This window comes from Oncorhynchus mykiss, chromosome 3 (genome assembly GCF_057628025.1).
Source record: "Oncorhynchus mykiss isolate SJ-2025 chromosome 3, ASM5762802v1, whole genome shotgun sequence".
In the NCBI taxonomy this organism is placed as follows: Eukaryota; Metazoa; Chordata; class Actinopteri; order Salmoniformes; family Salmonidae; genus Oncorhynchus; species Oncorhynchus mykiss.
Window position 1 is genome coordinate 30,381,134 of NC_143024.1, and position 19,851 is coordinate 30,400,984.

A 19,851-nucleotide genomic window follows, 5' to 3' on the forward strand; every position below is an offset into this window, starting at 1 on the left:
CTGCCTACGGCGGCCTTTCTCAATAGCAAGGCTATGCTCACTGAGTCTGTACATAGTGAAAGCTTTCCTTAATTGTGGGTCAGTCACAGTGGTCAGGTATTCTGCCACTGTGCACTCTCTGTTTAGGGCCAAATAGAATTACAGTTTGCTCTGTTTTTTGGTAAATTCTTTCCAATGTGTCAAGTAATTATATATTTTATTTTTTCATGATTTCTCTCTCTGCTCTCTCTCACTCCCTCTCTTTCTCTCCCTCTCTTTATTCTCTACTCTCTCTGCCCTCTCTACTCTGTTGCTACTGATGTCACAATCTGTATTAACAAAAACCATCCCATATTACTGTAACAAAGAGATAAAGAGAACATATGAAAGAGAAACATATCGCTCATTTAAAAAATAGACAGTATACATTACACTAAAATACCAAAGCTTTGAGAATTGGAATTCTAATTTGTTTCTGAAAGGTAATTTCCTACAGTAGCTCATGTAATAGAATAATATCTGTTTTCCTGTTTCTGACGGCAGCGTTTAGTTTGCCCTCTGGCCGGCATTGAGACCTGCTGGTGTTTCATGTGAGTAATGAAATCACATGTTCATTTGACTCTTCCTAGGTGTTCACACCGGGACGCACGGGCCCAGAGGGACCAGCTGCTACGGAGCTTTCATCCAACGAGGAAGAGGAGGAGGGAGGATGAGAGGGGAGGAGGCAGGGGTGGTACTAGCTGAAAGCACCATGGGTTGCCTGGCATCATGCCACAACAATATGCCAACATGCCCAAGGTGGTGGTGCTCAGGGCTTGCAGGGGAACAAGGTTTTCACTCGGTTTAACTAGGGAATGTTCACAATCAAACCCCCCAAGGGCCACTTCTTTCATCCCATGAGATGTGTGGATCTTAGTCAAAACGTTCTACCATTGTGATGACACATCCTGTACAGCAGACGACTATGTTAAATAGCGTGAAAAGAAAGTAGCAGGCAAATGTGATCAAATGCAATTTAGGTTAGCCTGCTATAATGAAGCCTGCTATATAGCTTATGTAGCATAGCTCATTGACTTTTCAACAGCAGTCAATAAAGTAGAATGGAGCACTTTAAGTAGTAATGAGTCATTGGTTTCTTCAAAGTTGAAGGCCAACAGTTCTGTAGACAGTTTTTGGTATTCACTCCACAATATGTGAACCCTAGCTGCAAGCTAAGGCACTAATCCACTGACCTGCAATCAGCAAATTCATTTGATATTTAATTGAATAGATGTAAAAGCAGGGGGAAAAGCAGAGGCAAAATATTGTTAAGTGAGATTAGAATTGATCAGTTGGAAGCCTGGGAGCAATGGAAAACAGGTCTGACAAATAGAATGGAACATAGAACAGAACAGTGCACTAGAACTAGAACCCTTTCAGAACCATACCTCCAGCAGGGGCCAAGCTCCTCCTTTGAAGTCAGAAATGGAGAATGAAAAGTAATCCTGTAAAATACAGTTTTCTAAATACAGCTGCATACAAATTTCCACAGCTGGTGGCCATGGAAGGCATGCCAACAAGGCTCAGTTACCCCAGCATGAGCTAGAGAGGAAACAGCGCTGTGACTCTCAAACCACTCTACATCCATCCCATGCATGACACCATGCTTTCTCCTGGCCGCCTGTCAAATTGTATGGGTATATTCCAGGGGGAAAAGGCTAAATGAAACCCAGGGGCCTCTTTGCTATCTTCACAGACATGTAAGCAGATTAACATTCATTTTAGCTCCAGAGAAAGAAACAGAAGGTAGAGTTTTTATTGAAGAGACTGAACTCCTTACTAGGAGCAGGCCAAAGCCTTAATGTCCATGATCAAGAGTGTAAAGGTATGAAAGAAGAAACAGAAGGCTATATTCGATATATGCTGCTGTCGTGCTTTAGTCCTGCACCAACATTGTCTGATCTTAAAGCCTCCAATCACCAGCCATCCACTGGATGTGGTCCGATGACAATAGAGGATGTCACCTAACAATGGCCACGTACAGTGCCTTGCGAAAGTATTCGCCCCCCTTGAACTTTGCGACCTTTTGCCACATTTCAGGCTTCAAACATAAAGATATAAAACTGTATTTTTTTGTGAAGAATCAACAACAAGTGGGACACAATCATGAAGTGGAACGACATTTATTGGATATTTCAAACTTTTTTAACAAATCAAAAACTGAAAAATTGGGCGGGGGATCAACACGGTCAAATATCGGGATATTATATTTGACGATGGTTGGCAAATCATTTTGACAATATCACAATATTATTTTAATTTAGACTATTTTTCCTTCATAGCTGTTCTCTCTTCTTTTTAAATAGGGAGCCAATAATATCGTACTGTGAGGTCCCTGGCAATTCCCAGCCCTAATTCATATGGCATATTATTTTACTGTTAGTCTATCCTTATATCCTAGTCTTGTGCACAGTGAGACAGTGAGAAGGACAGACTGCAACCGCACATCCTCTTTGTCCTCCTCAGGTTCTGAATTCTAAAATGGAATCTACAGCCCCAGAGATGATGTGTCCCATGACAAACGATACTGTCACCTAATAGGTCCCTTTCCTCTCTCAGAGTCAAACCCTTCCCTCATCACTTTCCCTCAGAGTTAGTGGTCCTCAGGCAGTACTAGTGCTGCTGTCACTCCCCATGTTAGCTAACACTACTGTAGTCATTCCTTATGAGCTGCTATGCTGTTGCCGCTGTTGCCAGGCTCAGGCACCACAAGAAGAGGGTTCAAATTAACGAATACAAACACCCCCCAACATAAATCATCTCTGAATGATGAGGCTGGCTGACCTGCATCTCAATGATTTCATGTCTTTCATGTACAAACTACATGTACTTTGTTGCCCAGATTCCCAAGGTCAGTGAGGACGCCTGAGCCAGGCGTCAGAGCAATCTGAGAAATTGGAGCTACCACGGTGGTCTCTTCATCCAGCAGGCCTTGGCAGGGTTTAAACATCCCCTCTGGTGATCACAGGGGACCGTTCTCCTGTCCCCCACCTCTGCATAAATAACGAATTAAGTGCAAGGGGTTTGTGTGTGTGTTTGTGAGTGTGTGTATGTGTGTGTTTGCATTCATGTGTGGGTGGGGTGGGGGGGGGTGTCAATGTTGTATCTGTTATTCTGTTTATTATATACCCTTTCTTATGGATTCCTTAACTAGAAGTTTTGATGATGTGGCACATCCTAACTAGACATTTTAATGATGTGACACATCTTAACTAGAAGTTTTGATGATGTGACACATCTTAACTAGAAGTTTTGATGATGTGACACATCTTAACTAGAAGTTTTGATGATGTGACACATCAAGTAGGCTAATTGTCTTCTTTGGCTGACGTATGTAGTCTGTAATGTCATGGCGAACAACGTTGTCAAGGTCAAATAGAACATGTTAAATCATGTTCATTATCGAAGAAAGGGAATACAGGAATACATTACTCTGTGAGTCATTGTTGTGAATGATAGAGACAAAAGCAGGTACATCCATTCAGGAAGATGATTTCCTCTATGCTGAATATCCATGAAACATCCCACCTGTGAAGTTGTCATTTATTCATACTCAGTGCCACTCAGCCATATTAAAGCATCAAACATATTTAAACAGACTCCTAGAATCAGTCTGTGTCTGTGTCCATCCACAACTAATGAGTCCCACTCATATTGTTGTAGTAATTTCATTACAGCCCACACTGGAAGCAATTATAGCTCCAAGCATGACAGCTTGACTCAGCATTACCAAGACCTTTCAACAAACAGACAGCAACAGATCATTACCAAGGCCTCCCAACAAACAGACAGCAACAGATCATTACCAAGACCTCTCAACGAACAGACAGCAACAGATCATTACCAAGACCTTTCAACAAACAGACAGCAACAGATCATTACCAAGACCTCTCAACAAACAGAGAGCAACAGATCATTACCAAGACCTCTCAACAAACAGACAGCAACAGATCATTACCAAGACCTCTCAACAAACAGACAGCAACAGAGCCATAAACCAACAGGACATAGAGGGCAGACAGCTTCCTCCTGTTCCTGCTCCAAGGGGTGTGTCCTAAATGGCACCCTATTCCCCATATAGTGCACTACTTTCGACCAATTATCTTAAAATAGTGTGCCATTTGGGATGAAACCCATGACAGACAACAGCCGTGAGGTAACAATCAGAGGCCACGAATGACCCAAAACTGGAATTAGACCACCTCTTCCAGCCCCAAGAAGGATATAATGAGGATTTGGGAAGATTTGAGATCGGAGCTGAGATATGTCTGGACGTTTTCACCTGGATCAACGCAGCTAGCTAGCTGCTATCCGAGTGACTACTCCTGGCTAACGTTGGTCTCGAAGCAAGCACCAATTAGCCTGGAGCTAGCCCATGCTAGGCCCTTTCTCCCGGCTAGCTGAAGAGGCCCATCAGCCACTCCTGGGCTACAATACCCGGAACCCTTCTACTGCCGGTACGGGGCACGAAACCCCGCCGATCCTTCACAACTGGCCTACGACGTAACCTGCTCGAGGGGTTACTCAACTGGCCTCTACATCGCGACATCCCCTGAAAGCCGATATGCTAGCCGCGGCCCGCTAGCTGCTAACCGCGGCCCGCTAGCTGTCTAGAGCATATTGGACTGTTAGCTCTATAGATCCATCGGCCAATTTCTTGGGCCACTATACCTATTTTGCCAATTGGACTTGGACCCTTCTGCTGCTCGGAACCCTACTAATCCATCACGACTGGCCTAGCGACGTCACCGCACGCGGAGGCTAAAACATACTTTCCTCCGTCAAGATGTCCCTCTAAGGCCTTTCTGCTAGCTTGCTATCCCCGGCCTGCTATCTGTCTGAATCGCTGTGTCTCCAGCCAGCCCAACCACTCACTGGACCCCTATGATCACTCGGCTATGTATGACTCTCCCTAATATCAATATGCCTTGTCCATTACTGTCCTGGTTAGTGATTATTGTCTTATTTCACTGTAGAGCCTCTAGCCCTGCTCAATGTGCCTTAACCTACCATTTAGTTCCACCTCCCACATATGTGGTGACCTGGTTTAAACGTCTCTAGAGACAATATCTCTCTCATCATTACTCAATGCCTAGGTTTACCTCCAATGTACTCACATCCTACCATACCTTTGACTGTACATTATGCTTTGAATCTATTCTATCGCGCCCAGAAACCTGCTTCTTTTACTCTCTGCTCCGAACGCACTAGACGACCAGTCCTGATAGCCTTTAGCCATACCCTTATCCTACTCCTCCTCTGTTCCTCTGGTGATGTAGAGGTTAATCCAGGCCCTGCAGTGCCTAGCTCCACTCCTACTCCCCAGGTGCTCTCATTTGTTGAATTCTGTAACCATAAAAGCCTTGGTTTCATGCATGTTAACATTAGAAGCCTCCTCCCTAAGTTTGTTTTATTCACTGCTTTAGCACACTCTACCAACCCGGTTGTCCTAGCCGTGTCTGAATCCTGGCTTAGGAAGACCACCAAAACCCCTGAAATTTCCATCCCTAACTATAACATCTTCCAACAAGATAGAACTGCCTAAGGGGGCGGTGTTGCAATCTACTTCAGAGATAGCCCGCAGAGTTCTGTCTTACTATCCAGGTCTGTACCCAAACAATTCGAGCTTCTACTTTTAAAATTCACCTTTCCAGAAACAAGTCTCTCACCGTTGCCGCTTGCTATAGACCCCATCTGCCCGCAGCTGTGCCCTGGACACCATATGTTAATTGATTAACTCCCATCTATCTTCAGAGCTCGTCCTGCTAGGTGACCTAAACTGTGACATGCTTTTAACACCCTGGCCATCCTATAATCTAAGGTTGATGCCCTCAATCTCACACAAATTATCAATGAACCCACCAGGTACAACCCCAAATCTATAAACACGGGCACCCTCATAGATATCATCCTAACCAACTTGCCCTCCAAAAACTACTCTGCTTTTTTCAACCAAGATCTCAGCGATCACTGCCTCATTGCCTGCATCCGTAATGGGTCTGCGGTCAAAAGACCACTCCTCAACACTGTCAAACGCTCCCTAAAACACTTCAGCGAGCAGGCCATTCTAATCGACCTGGCCCGGGTATCCTGGAAGGATATTGACCTCATCCCGTCAGTAGAGGATGCCTGGTTATTCTTTAAAAGTGCCTTTACTCACCATCTTAAATAAACATGCCCCATTCAAAAAATGTAGAACCAGGAACAGATATACAGTGGGTCAAAAAAGTATTTAGTCAGCCACCAATTGTGCAAGTTCTCCGACTTAAAAAGATGAGAGAGGCCTGTAATTTTCATCACTTCAACTAATTTTCATCACTTCAACTATGACAGACAAAATGAGAAAAAAAATCCAGAAAATCACATTGTAGGATTTTTAATGAATTTGATTTGCAAATTATGGTGGAAAATAAGTATTTGGTCAATAACAAAAGTTTATCTCAATACTTTGTTATATACCCTTTGTTGGCAATGACAGAGGTCAAATGTTTTTTTTTTTCGAAATTGTTACAACCCCTATTACTAGCCTGTTCAACCTCTCTTTTGTATCGTCTGAGATTCCCATAGATTGGAAAGCTGCCGCGCTCATCCCCCTCTTAAAAAGAGGAGACACTCTAGACCCAAACTGCTACAAACCTATATCTATCCTGCCCTGCCATTCTAAGGTTTTCGAAAGCCAAGTTAACAAACAGATTACCGACCATTTCGAATCCCACCGTACCTTCTCGCTATGCAATCTGGTTTCAGAGCTGGTCATGGGTGCACCTCAGCCATGCTCAAGGTCCTAAACGATATCATAACCGCCATCGATAAGAGACATTACTGTGCAGCCGTATTCATCGACCTGTCTAAGGCTTTCGACTCTGTCAATCACTGCATTCTTATTGGCAGCCTCAACAGCCTTGGTTTCTCAAATGATTGCCTCGCCTGATTCACCAACTACTTCTCTGATAGAGTTCAGTGTGTCAAATCGGAAGGCCGACTCTCTTCTCTGAATACATCAATGATGTCGTTCTTGCTGCTGGTGATTCGTTGATCCACCTCTACGCAGACGATACCATTCTGTATACCCCTGGCCCTTCTTTGGATACTGTGTTAACTAACCTCCAGACGAGCTTCCATACAACTCCTGCCATACAACTCCTTCCGTCCACCCGCCCGTCCGCATCACTACTCTGGACAGTTCTGACTTAGAATATGTGGACAACTACAAATACCTAGGTGTCTGGTTAGACTGTAAACTCTCCTTCCAAACTCACATTAAACATCTCCAATCCAAAATGAAATCTAGAATCCGCTTCCTATTTCACAACAAAGCATCCTTCACTCATGCTGCCAAACATACCCTCGTAAAACTGACCATCCTACCGATCCGCGACTTCGGCGATGTCATTTGCAAAACAGCCTCCAACACTCTACTCAACAAATTGGATGCAGTCTATCACAGTGACATTCGTTTTGTCACCAAAGCCCCATATACTACCCACCACTGCGACCTGTACGCTCTCGTTGGCTGGCCCTCGCTTCATTCTCGTTGCCAAACCCACTGGCTCCAAGTCATCTACAAGTCTCTGCTAGGCAAAGCCCCGCCTTATCTCAGCTCACTGGTCACCATAGCAGCACCCGCCCGTAGCACGTGCTTCAGCAGGTATATCTCACTGGTCACCCCCAAAGCCAATTCTTCCTTTGGCCGCATCTCCTTCCAGTTCTCTGCTGCCAATGACTGGAACGAACTGCAAAAATCACTGAAGCTGGAGACTCATATCTCCCTCATTAGCTTTAAGCACCAGCTGTCAGAGCAGCTCACAGATCCCTGCACCTGTACATAGCCCATCTGCAAATAGCCCATCCAACAACCTCATCCCCATACTGTATTTATTTATTTATCTTGCTCCTTTGCACCCCAGTATCTCTACTTGCACATTCATCTTCTGCACATTCTACAATTCCAGTGTTTAATTGCTATATTGTAATTACTTGTGCTATTTATTGCCTTACCTCCCTTATCCTACCTCATTTGCACATGAGGTATATGTCACGCCCTGACCTGAGTATTCTTTGTTTTCTTTATTGTTTTGGTTAGGTGTTAGGTGTGACATGGGTGATGTATGTGTTTTTGTACTGTCTAGGGGTTTTGTAGGTTTATGGGGTTGTTTATCATCTAGGTGTTTATATATGTCTATGGTTGCCTAGATTGGTTCTCAATTAGAGGCAGGTGTTTATCGTTGTCTCTGATTGGGAACCATATTTAGGCAGCCATCATCGTTGGGTATTTCGTGGGTTAATGTCTATGTCTAGTTGCCTGTGTATGCACATTTATAGTATAGCGTGACGGTTGTTTAGTGTCCGTCTTTATTAAAATATATAACATGTATTCTAATCACGCTGCGCTTTGATCTCCTCTTTACGACGAACGTGACATTATATAGACTTGTTTATACTGTATTATTGATTGTATGTTTGTTTATTCCATGTGTAACTCTGTGTTGTTGTATGTGTCGAACTGCTTAACTTTACCTTGGCCAGGTCGCAGTTGCAAATGAGAACTTGTTCTCAACTAGCCTACCTGGTTAAATAAAGGTTAAATAAAAAATAAATGGTTGTGTCAATATCGTCTCAGGACCATTTTGGACACGGCAGCATGATGGCTGAATAACGACCTGAGGAGTGAAGGTGGTACCGGGGTTGGATCCACTCGACTCGCCTCTCCTCACCGTTCATTCGTCTCAGACTATTTTGGCATGTAAACACTGGCAAGCCTCATTAGAGGAGCATATCCCCAGACAGATTACAGATACAAATGACATCAACCTCAGAGAATTATAGGGACCTCTCTTTGTTCCCCCCCGTTCCAGATTTATAGCTATAGCTTCATTAGCGGAGGACTTTCGGGGGACAGTTTTAATGAGTTGGATACAAAACTGTAATTCAGCTCTCCGCTCCATAAATGTTCCCTTGGATGAAAGACTAAATTTAACGGGGCTCAAGTTACCTTTTAATGAGTATGTATAAACACGACCGATTAAGCTGTGACTGGATTCTGAGGCTCTAGGCCCATCTATAACAGTAAAACAGTCTACCTGGTATCAAAGGGAAGTTATAGTAAATGTAATCAAAGACAGACAGGGCTAATGTGTTTTCCCTAGGTAAGGGAAGGTTCTAGATTTATCATCCTCTCCTCTGTCCCAGACTTCATTCCAATAAAATACAAGGTAGCCTAAAGTACTCTGTCAGACGTGAGACTGATTAAAGTTTAATGAAATACTTTTAATTAAAGTCTCTGTGTGCATGCAGATGGAAGCTTCAGTGACTGTGTGTGTGTGTGTGTGTGTGTGTGTGCGCGGGGGGGTTGCAGCTCAGACTTTTAGACAGATAAACAGATTTCCACAGTCGTATTTTGGCTCATTCAGCAGTTTAACAGAAGAAGTACACTTTGTCTCATATTCAGCTAAATGGGATTGAGTTTGAGAATCTGAATTTCCAAGATGGGCTGCTATAAAATATTCACTTTCAGCATATCCATGTCATCTGTTCAGTTGATCCAGTCCCCCTAAAGACAGTGAGGTATCTTAGTTTTACCATACGTTACACAACCTGCTCATAATTATATGCATTTCATATGCATGACTAGAATCACGACAAACCTCTACCCCCTGTGTGTTGACACCATGTATGTTATGCTGTCTATAAATCCTAATAAACAGTATTGCGTCTTAATTTTAGCACAGCGCTTGTCTCAGGGCGGGACAAAGAGGAACAAAACCCATTCATACACCACTCAGCCAAAACACAACCACCACAAGTGCAACAGAAACAACAACAATACAATTCCAACGTTTTAATGTTTGTTGGTATGAAATAGGTTCAAGGTGCTTAAAAATCTTGACTTGATTTACGTTGATAAAACATTGTAATGTCACAAATACAGTAAGGTTCCACCCGAGGAAGGTTCCACCCGAGGCTGACTCATACACATTCTGCCTTACGTTACAACAGGAAGCAGAAAAGGTCAATTTCATACATTATGTAATTCAGGAAAAATCTATTTGATGACCAACATTGATTTGTTATTTGATGACCAACACAGGGCAGTTTGGTTTACATGTGACAGAGGCTGTTGGACATTAATGAAGTGGGCTTGTCAGTAAGCAGGGGAATGTGTTAGGCCTTGATGGGACCATTACTTCCATCAGCTGGTATACATATGAAGAGTACAGTATGCCCAGGCTTGATTGTAGAGAGAGGGAGAGAGAGTGTGGCCTCTGAAAATTGTGTGCTGTGTCATTAGCATGATATGATGGGGTTCTGAGGAGCAGTGGGCAAGGGGACGATTCAATCATGTAGGACTCGTCATCAAGGGATTCATCCACCTTGTGAATCATCTCGCCTTCACTTGATTATATTATATTACATTATCTTATCTTATGTTCATATACTGTATTATCATCAGGTCGCAATGCCGTTTTAATTTTTTTTAAACGTCATAGGAAATCTTCTAACCTTCTATAAAGATAATTACGGTAATTTTCAGGATGGTCCCAGAGGAAAATGGGTATCATTTCACCCCACCAGACCAAAACGGTTGGGAGCTTAACATTTCAGTTCATTTCAGTTAATAAGGTACTTATCTTACAGTTTTTCTCAGTCGCTTTGGTGCATTTCTTAGATCAAAAGTGCAATTCTTGATACTACTTGTACAAATTCCAAATAATCTAGTCACTTGTGCACATCATTAAAGCAATTTCTTATTCCTTTGAACAAATTGCATTTGATAATGTACAAGTGTCAGCTTTTTTCCACATTATCAATTGCTCATGTCATGTTGATCAAAATATAGTAGATGGTTCTCTGTTGAATAGTCTTACCCCTCAAAACATCTAGGCATTAGTTCCTTGCATAAGCCATTACATGCTAAATTGTTGAACTATTTGTCATAAACTGTCAAGCATAGTTTTACACATTTCTATTAGACCTTTTGTACAAAAACGTGAATTGATGAATCATGCAGGTGAAATTGACCCTCACTCATGAAGGAATGTAAAGTGTTAGTTCAACCAACAATCAACCAGTTGTCTAAATTGCTCAAAGGTGCATCTCATGAAGAATCAATTGGCAAGCATATATAGACAGACCACAACACAGAGTTGCAATTTTCCAATAATGGATGGACCAGGAAACGAACAGGGTCAACAGCCAAGAGGAGGAAGAAGAGGAACAATGATGCGTGGTGGAAGGCAAAACAGAGGAAGAGGCAGAAGAGGACATAGGCGCATATCTGATGACATAAGGGCCACTATTGTAGACCTTGTTGTCAATCATGGCCTTACAATGGCTGAGGTGGGTCGAAGGGTGCAGCTGAATATTGGGAGATCAACCGTGTCCTCAATAGTTCAAACGTTTAGAAGAGAGAACGGGTATGTCCACCAATGTACAGTGCATTGTTACTGTATATAAGCAGTATACTGTATACTTCCTACAATGCTTCATATTACAGTAGTCCACTTGTATTTCACAGCATACAGAAATATACTCTATACAGATACATACTGCACCTTACATGCACCCACCTGTATGTTTTACAGTAAAATGTGTGTTCGCATAGTTTTTGTCTATGTGAAAGTGTGCGATGCATCACTGCATTTTTCCCCGCATAGGACTGCAAGATTACCTCAAACCGGTGGCAGAGGATGCCTTTTCACACCTCAACAGGAGGAGGCTATTTGCACCATGGTCCTAGCAAACAATGCCATGAGACTCAGGGAAATACAAAGGACCATTATAGAAGACAACGATGTCTTTGAAAACATCCATACGGTTAGCATCTCAACCATCGACAGGGTGCTGCATAGAAACCAGATGAGTATGAAACAGCTGTACCGTGTACCATTCCAAAGGAATGAGGACAGAGTTAAGGAGCTACGGTACCAGTATGTACAGGTAAAACATATATCCATGTAACTACTTTACAGCAACATTTTATAGTGATACATAGTACAGTAAGCATAAACTGCACACATTTCCATTGCTGTGTAAGGAACATGCAATATATGTACATTTTATGTCACTCTTCCTTACCAAAACAAATTCAACTGTGTGTTCTGGGATATAGCGTATAATGGAGTTGGAATCAAGTGAACCCTCTCACAACTTTGTGTACGTGGATGAGGCTGGCTTCAACCTGACCAAATGCTCTCTACAGGGAGAGACTCTCTACAGGGCTCTCATCCCTGATGATGAGAGGGGTCTGTTTAGAGAGGATTTGCCAAAGTATGTGGTCATTTGTGATAATGTGAGTTTCCATCGATCAAACATCATAAGGCAATGGTTTGTGACCCACCCGAGGATGCTCATAGAATTCCTCCCACCTTATTCACCATTCCTTAACCCAATTGAGGAGTTATTTTCAGCATGGAGGTGGAAGGTGTACGATCGTCAGCCACACGCACAGATGACCCTGCTGGCTGCAATGGATGCAGCATGTGAGGACATCACAGTAGACGCCTGCAGAGGATGGATAAGGCATTCCAAAAGATTCTTTCCACGTTGCATTGGAAGGGAAAATATCCGGTGTGATGTGGATGAGAATATGTGGGCCGACAGACAGGAACGTCTGGATGTGTAGAGACAGCACAACAGTGCTGAGGGCAAAGTTGTGCCTTAGGGGTGGTTTCCTGTGTGTCTTTCTAATTTAGTTTTTTTTCCTTTGTGCCCCTTGGGTTGTCCAGTCTCTTTCAATAAATAACCCACATACAGTAATATGTAAATAGTACTGTTGAAATTGATATATGACATAGAAGTGCAGCCTTGTGCATTTTCAATACAGTAACTGTCATCCGAACTGTAGCCTAAGTTTACATCAGGTAATACTGTCAAAGTACACAGTTACATTAACAACATGCCTAAACATTTTGACGACCTTGTTCGTGAACAATGACTCAATGACTTATCATTCTGATGACACTGACATGATCATTGGCATGAATATTTACTTTTGAGAGATGTACTAAGGATTTTTAGTGACTGACTAGCTTTAGAAACATATCTATTGTATATTGCAGTTTGTACAAATTGTTCTGAGAAATGTACTTATTATTTTGCACATGTTAGGGATGAAGTGAAAAATGCACCCAAGCGACTGAGAGAAACTGTAAAAGCCCTCTATTAGCAAGTTGACGTTCTAGAAGCATTCAACACAGTACAAAATAGTTTCCCCACCATGCATTTGACATGATGTGGGGATAATCTAGACAAAGCTCTTAGAAAGCGTTTGAGGCAGAGAACTCCCATTGGTTTTCTTTGAACACTGATGTTAGACAAGGTGCCTTTGACCATGATTTTATATATTTTTTGTGAACTAGCTGTAACTTCCTGTTAGAACATGCACTGTTATGTGATTAGTCAAGCTAGGCAGTTTGTTTAATTTTATTCTGGGATGAGAGTGTTTTTGTACTCCTGAAAATATGAGGGAGGAGTTCCAGTGGTGAATATTCATTATATTTCAGGACGTAATTAATGATCTCTTTTGCAATACTAATGCCTGGCTTCATTTCATTACAGATGATGTCTGATTGTGTGTGTGTGTGTATGTGTGTGCGTGTGTCTCCATGTCTTATGGAAACAATAACATTATATTTCAAGAAGAATAACTAAAATAGAAACAAATATAACTATTAATAAATTAGGCACCTTTAAACTGGCATTATTTGTGATAGAAAAGAGGCAAAATAAAGTTTGTATTGACGTTAACGCAAAAGTCCCCTCTCTCCTTAAAGTCAAATTCAGCTCCAAAACATGAGCAAAAATACAAAAACAGCTGACATGAAATGTCAGTTTGTATCAGACAAAGCCATTTTAAAATGCCCTGAGATTTGTGACAGCCCCCCCCCCCCCCCCCCCCCTCCCACAATAGCACAAAAATAGATACAAATCTGTGACGCCATTCTAACCTTTTGGTGCTGAACATCTTGGCGATGTCTTGTTGCTGCTGTTCAGAGGGTTGTTCTAGGTGAGAGGTTGAGCCTTCAGACTGTAGACCTGAGAGGGGGAGATAGGAGGGGAAAGAAAGAGAGAGACAGACAGACAGACAGACAGACACAGAGAGAACACAAACACACAGTGAGATTTTCAGCATGCCAGTGTCACCCAGGAGCTGTCAAGGTAGCATGACCGAACACTCCCCCAATTACCTGCCCTCAAACTGACAGTGGAAGACTGACTAGGCAGCTAGAGGAGGGGCACAGTGCACAAAACACAGCTATGGTTTATAAAACAACATTGTTGTACAGGCGGTGCAGTATATCATGCTAACTTCAACAGGTCACTCTGCATTTACTATGCCTCGTCTGAACGGGTAAATTAATGAGTAATACAAAGTGGTGCACACAGATATCCATACATATTCTGCTGCTCCTGTGTGTTCCTCCCCTCCAGTATAATGTCTGGGACTTTAGCCTCCTGCCCTGTCATGCTCTGTAAAGGTTACCACAGTGGAGGAGAAGATTTAATAATTAATGCAGACAGATCCATGTGGGGCTCACTTCTCAACCTCTCCTATGTAATAAGAAGAGTGGGGGAGGAGGAGAGAAGAAGGGAGGGGACTGAGGCTGCCTGACTGATTGACTGACAGGGCCACTCAGCTCAGTTTAGCTCTAGGGTAGCAGCTTGATTTGGAATTCAGCCCAAGTGAAACTGCCACTCTCCAGCTCCAAAGGATGATGTGAAACCAGTGTGGTTAGAGTATCTTTACATTTATAGTCGGATGCAGAAAGAATTAACCCCTCACACACACGCACAATCATTCATACTCTACTCAATTATGTACTGTAATATATGCATTATGACTAAGAGCTCATGTAAATCGTAAAGAACCGATAGTTTTGTAAAGCAGGGTTTCCCAAACGGGGTCCTGGGGCCCCCCTGGGTCCACGTTTAGTTTTTTGCCCCAGCACTACACAGCTGATTCAAATAACCAATTTATTATCAAGTTTTGATTATTGGAATCAGCTGTGTAGTGTTGGGGCAGGACAGTTTGGGAACCCTGGTTTAGAGGACTATTACATAGGAGACTTGGTAGAAATTCAGCTCAGAGGATTAAGGATTATTCAGCTATTTCTGGGACATTGTTAAAAGCCCCTGGCATTATCTCTGACAGCAGATAGACCAAACAACTAGGTTAAAGGTCACATCCATCAGAGGGATATTGTTGGCTATTATTAGGTTACGACATGGTCACCACATGTTGATGATGATCATGAGGACATTATTGTATTTGTTAGGAAAGTATTGTTGCGTCATCCAGCATCCAACACTGGATCAGGAAGACCTATTTGGTCGAAACACGAACATCTCTTCATGGGGAAATTCAAATTGGATTTTATTTATGAAAATAATGGTCCAAAGATCATGTTAAATATTGGACCCACTATATAGATGATTGCTTTATGATCTGGACAGGTTACGAAATTAAATTAAACAAAATGTCTTAACTACATTAACTCTAGAATACAATCCATTTCCTTCACTATGGAAAAGAACATTAACTCTATACATTTCTTAGATATACTATATTTGTTACAAAGAAGGGACAATCTCTAAGTACTACAGTTCACAGAAAACCTACAGATAAAACTACTATACTGACAGCTGATAGTTATCACCATTTCCCCATAAAGTGAGGTTTACCAGTAAGCCCACTTCATAGCCAACATCGCATCTGTGACACAGAGGAAGAATATGATAGACAATCAAATTCTCTCCTTGAGCGTTTCCGCTTGAGAGGAAACCCCGAAACATGGCTTGATAAAGCTCTAAAACAAGTTAAATGTCATGTTGGTATGAATGATTCGGGAGACAGGCGTAGGAATGCGTAATAGGGTTTTTTTGTGCAGCGCAACGACACTGGCCTCGAGGACGATCACAGGAATGCAGTGCGGGTATATCAGGACCCGATGCAGCTGCCGAAGTTGTGGCGGCGCCGGACGGACCAGTCGCAGCGTCGTCAGACGGGCCATTCCATTAAGGGTTGATTATTCTGTCACGCTGGTATGAATGATTTGTGAGACAGGCGCAGGAATGTGTAATAGTTTTTTTTATTGCACCCAAATTACAACGTGCCATGTAAAGGCTGGAAACCCAAACAAAATAGAGAGGAGTACCTCAAATGAATAACACAAGCGCACAATGATTATCACACGGGACGAGACTCGTAATTACCTGCGCAATCCACTATTTTTTATTTTACCTTTATTTAACTAGGCAAGTCAGTTAAGAACAAATTCTTATTTTCAATGACGGCCTAGGAACAGTGGGTTAACTGCCTGTTCAGGGGCAGAACGACAGACTTGCCAGCTCGGGAGTTTTGAACATGCAACCTTCCGGTTGCTAGTCCACCACTCTAACCACTTGGCTACCCTGCCGCCCCACAATGGCACGAAAGCCAAAACAAATAGCACAGGTACTCACATGATCAACGGACATAGTAACAATAATCGACCGCCCAATGGAAACCAAAGGGCACATATATACAAATACAATCAGTGGGAATAAGGGCCAGGTGTGTGTAATGAAAGTTCCAGAGGGATCCGTGACGTTAACAGCTTGAAAAAAAGCCAGTTACTTAATAAATCTCAGCAAAAACAGATGGAACAGTTCTCTGTAAACTATACTGAACAAAATTATATACGCAACATGTAAAGTGTTGGTCCCATGTTTCATGAGCTGAAATAAAAGATCCCAGAAATGATTCATACACACAAAAAGCTTATTTCTCTTGAATTTTGTGAACGAATTTGTTTACATCCCTGTTAGTGAGCATTTCTCCTTTGCCAAGATAATCCATCCACCTGACAGGTGTTGCATATCAAGAAGCTGATTAAACAGCATGATTATTACACAACAGAATGCCACAGATGTCTTAAGTTTCGAGGGAGCGTGCTATTGGCATGCTGACTGCAAGAATGTCCACCAGAGCTGTTGCCAGAGAATTTAATGTTAATTTCCCTACCATAAGCTGCATCCAACATCGTTTCAGAGAATTTGGCAGTACGTCCAACTTGTCTCACAACCGCAGATGGCGTCATTTCAGCGAGCAGTTTGCTGATGTCAACATTGTGAACAGAGTGTCCCATGGTGGCGGAGGGGTTATGGTATGGGCAGGCATAAGCTATGGACAACGAACACAATTACATTTTATCGATGGCTATTTGAATGCACAGAGATACTGTGACGAGATCCTGAGGCCCATTGTGAGGCCCATTTCTTTTAAGGTACATGTATCTGTGACCAACAAACGCATATCTGTATTCCCAGTCATGTGAAAACCATAGATTAGGGCCGAATGAATGTATTTAAAATGATTGATTTCCTCATATGAACTGTAACTCAGTAAAATCTTTGAAATTGTTGCATGTTGAGTTTATATTTTTGTTCAGTATAAATACTTACTTTCAATGATAGCCATAATGGCATCAAGTCTACTGTCAATAAACACGGGCACGTACAGTGCATTTGGAAAGTACTCAGACCCCTGGACTTGTTCCACATTTTATTACATTACTGCCTTATTATTATATATTCAAATATATTCAAATATCACATTCACATAAGTATTCAAACCCTTTTACTCAGTACTTTGTTGAAGCACCTTTGGCAGCGATAACAGCCGTAAATCTTCTTGGGGATGACGCTACAAGTTTGGCACACCTGTATTTGGGGAGTTTCTCCCATGCTTCTCTGCAGTTCCTTTCAAGCTCTGTCAGGTTGGTTTGGGACACTGCACAGCTATTTTCAGGTCTCTCCAGAGATACTTATTTTCCACCATAATTTGCAAATAAATTCATTTAAAATCCTACAATGTGATTTCCTGGATTTTTTTCTATCTAATTTTTGTCTGTCATAGTTTAAGTGTACCTATGATGAAAATGACAGGCCTCTCTCATCTTTTTAAGTGGGAGAACTTGCACAATTGGTGGCTGACTAAATACTTTTTTGCCCCACTGTGGATTAATGAGCCAAATCTCTTTTTCGTCCACTTTCATATTCAAAAGGATCCACCTTCCTTGCAAATCATTCCTGACTATTTGCACATTCAGAACGATATTTTTGATAATTAATATCATCACACCTTTTGAGTTCCTTTGACCATGACAAAATTATTTCACCACCCCATTCCTTTTTCCACACAACTTCATCTAAGGATGTAGAGTGAGTTTCCTGTAAACAGTATATGTTATATTCCTTTTCTTTTAGCTACGTAAAGACTTACAAGTACAAAGGCAGACAGACAGATAGGCAGACAGGCAGATACGCACAAAAACACAAACACATTTGTTGATCAGTTTTACAGCAGTTTCCACCTTTTTCCTGTCGTAATAGAAGGTGAACGGTTGGGACTTAAACCAGAGAAACAGAGTGGTAGGAGGTACAGTAACTAGGGACCTTGTCTGAGTTAAAGGGTTTTCTTTCCCACATTCATTCATTAAGCCAGCCTTGTGTTTTAGTGTAACTATCTCAGAGCGGACCGAGTGTCCTGACAAACACAAATAGCAGACAGAAAATGCGTTGAAGAGAATGCCTTAGCAGCAAGACCTGCTAATACTATTTGAAATCATTTCAAATACTTCACCTGTGCTCGATTGATCTTGCCTGTTGCAATGGAACCAAAATAAGTGCAAACCTCACCCACCTGACACTAGGCAGGCTAAAGCAAATACTCTATTTCAAATACTATTTGAACCCAGTTATGCTTAGCAGTGTGGGTAAACTGCACACAAGTAGACAGACAGGACAGCAGGTATTACTGCTGGTCGATAATACTGCTGGTCAGCACTTCTGTTGAAAGCTGCCTGGTGGACTGACGGAGGACACCCAACAGCCCAGTGGTTATTATGAGCCGGTTATAAGGTCTGTTATACTAAAGCCTGACAGAGCAGTCAACACACTGGCTGATACTGGCTGATACTGTAATGACAGAGGCTTGGATACAGATAGATCCAACTGTATGCATTGTCACAACTGCAAGCCACAAACTCACAGGAATACAGTACCAACGAAGGGGACAAAACCATGTAAATATTTGTCACCCACACAGTGCTGTATGTGCATTAATATCTCATTTCATTGCTATATCAATACCTTAGATTCAAACTGAAAAGTTCAGAATTAATTAATCCACTTAAAAAACTGCTTACATAGCCTATTTTAAAATGTCCTAAAAGATCTAAATATGAGTTAGACCCATGTGCAGCAGTGTCCCAGTTCTGTGTTTACGCTCGCTCTCTCTCTCAATTCAATTCAAGGGGCTTTATTGACATGGGAAATATATGCTTACATTGCCAAAGCAAGTGAAATTAATAAACAAAAGTGAAATAAACAATAAAAAGTGAAGAGTAAATGTTACACTTACACAAATTCCAAAAGAATCGAGACATTTCAAATGTCATTATGTCAATATACAGTGTTGTAACGATGTGCAAATAGTTAAAGTACAAAAGGGAAAATAAATAAATATGGGTTGTATTTCAAATGGTGTTTGTTCTTCACTGGTTGCCCTTTTTTTCTGGCAACAGGTCACACATCTTGGTGCTGTGGTTGCACACTGTAGTATTTCACCCAACAGATATGGGAGTTTATCAAAGATTGTTTTCAAATTCTTTGTTGGTCTGTGTAATCTGAGGGAAATATGTGTCATTTGGCAGGAGATTAGGAAGTGCAGCTCAGTTTCCACCTCATTTTGTGGGCAGTGTGCACATAGCCTGTCTTCTCTTGAGAGCCAGGTCTGCCTACAGCAACCTTTCTCAATAGCAAGGCTATGCTCACTGAATCTGTACATAGTCA

General features: G+C 41.9%; 1 protein-coding gene across 2 annotated transcripts in view; it reads right to left on the bottom strand.

The window, feature by feature from the left end:
- LOC110511207 (oxidation resistance protein 1A) overlaps window positions 1-19,851 on the bottom strand; it is a 190,207-nt gene that overhangs the window by 153,155 nt on the left and 17,201 nt on the right. For both annotated transcript variants that reach the window (XM_021592227.3, XM_021592216.3), the window contains exon 2: window positions 13,965-14,052. In XM_021592227.3, coding sequence (XP_021447902.2) covers window positions 13,965-13,981 — 17 coding nt within the window. In that variant the 5' untranslated portion in view covers window positions 13,982-14,052. The remainder of the gene's footprint in view (window positions 1-13,964; window positions 14,053-19,851) is intronic.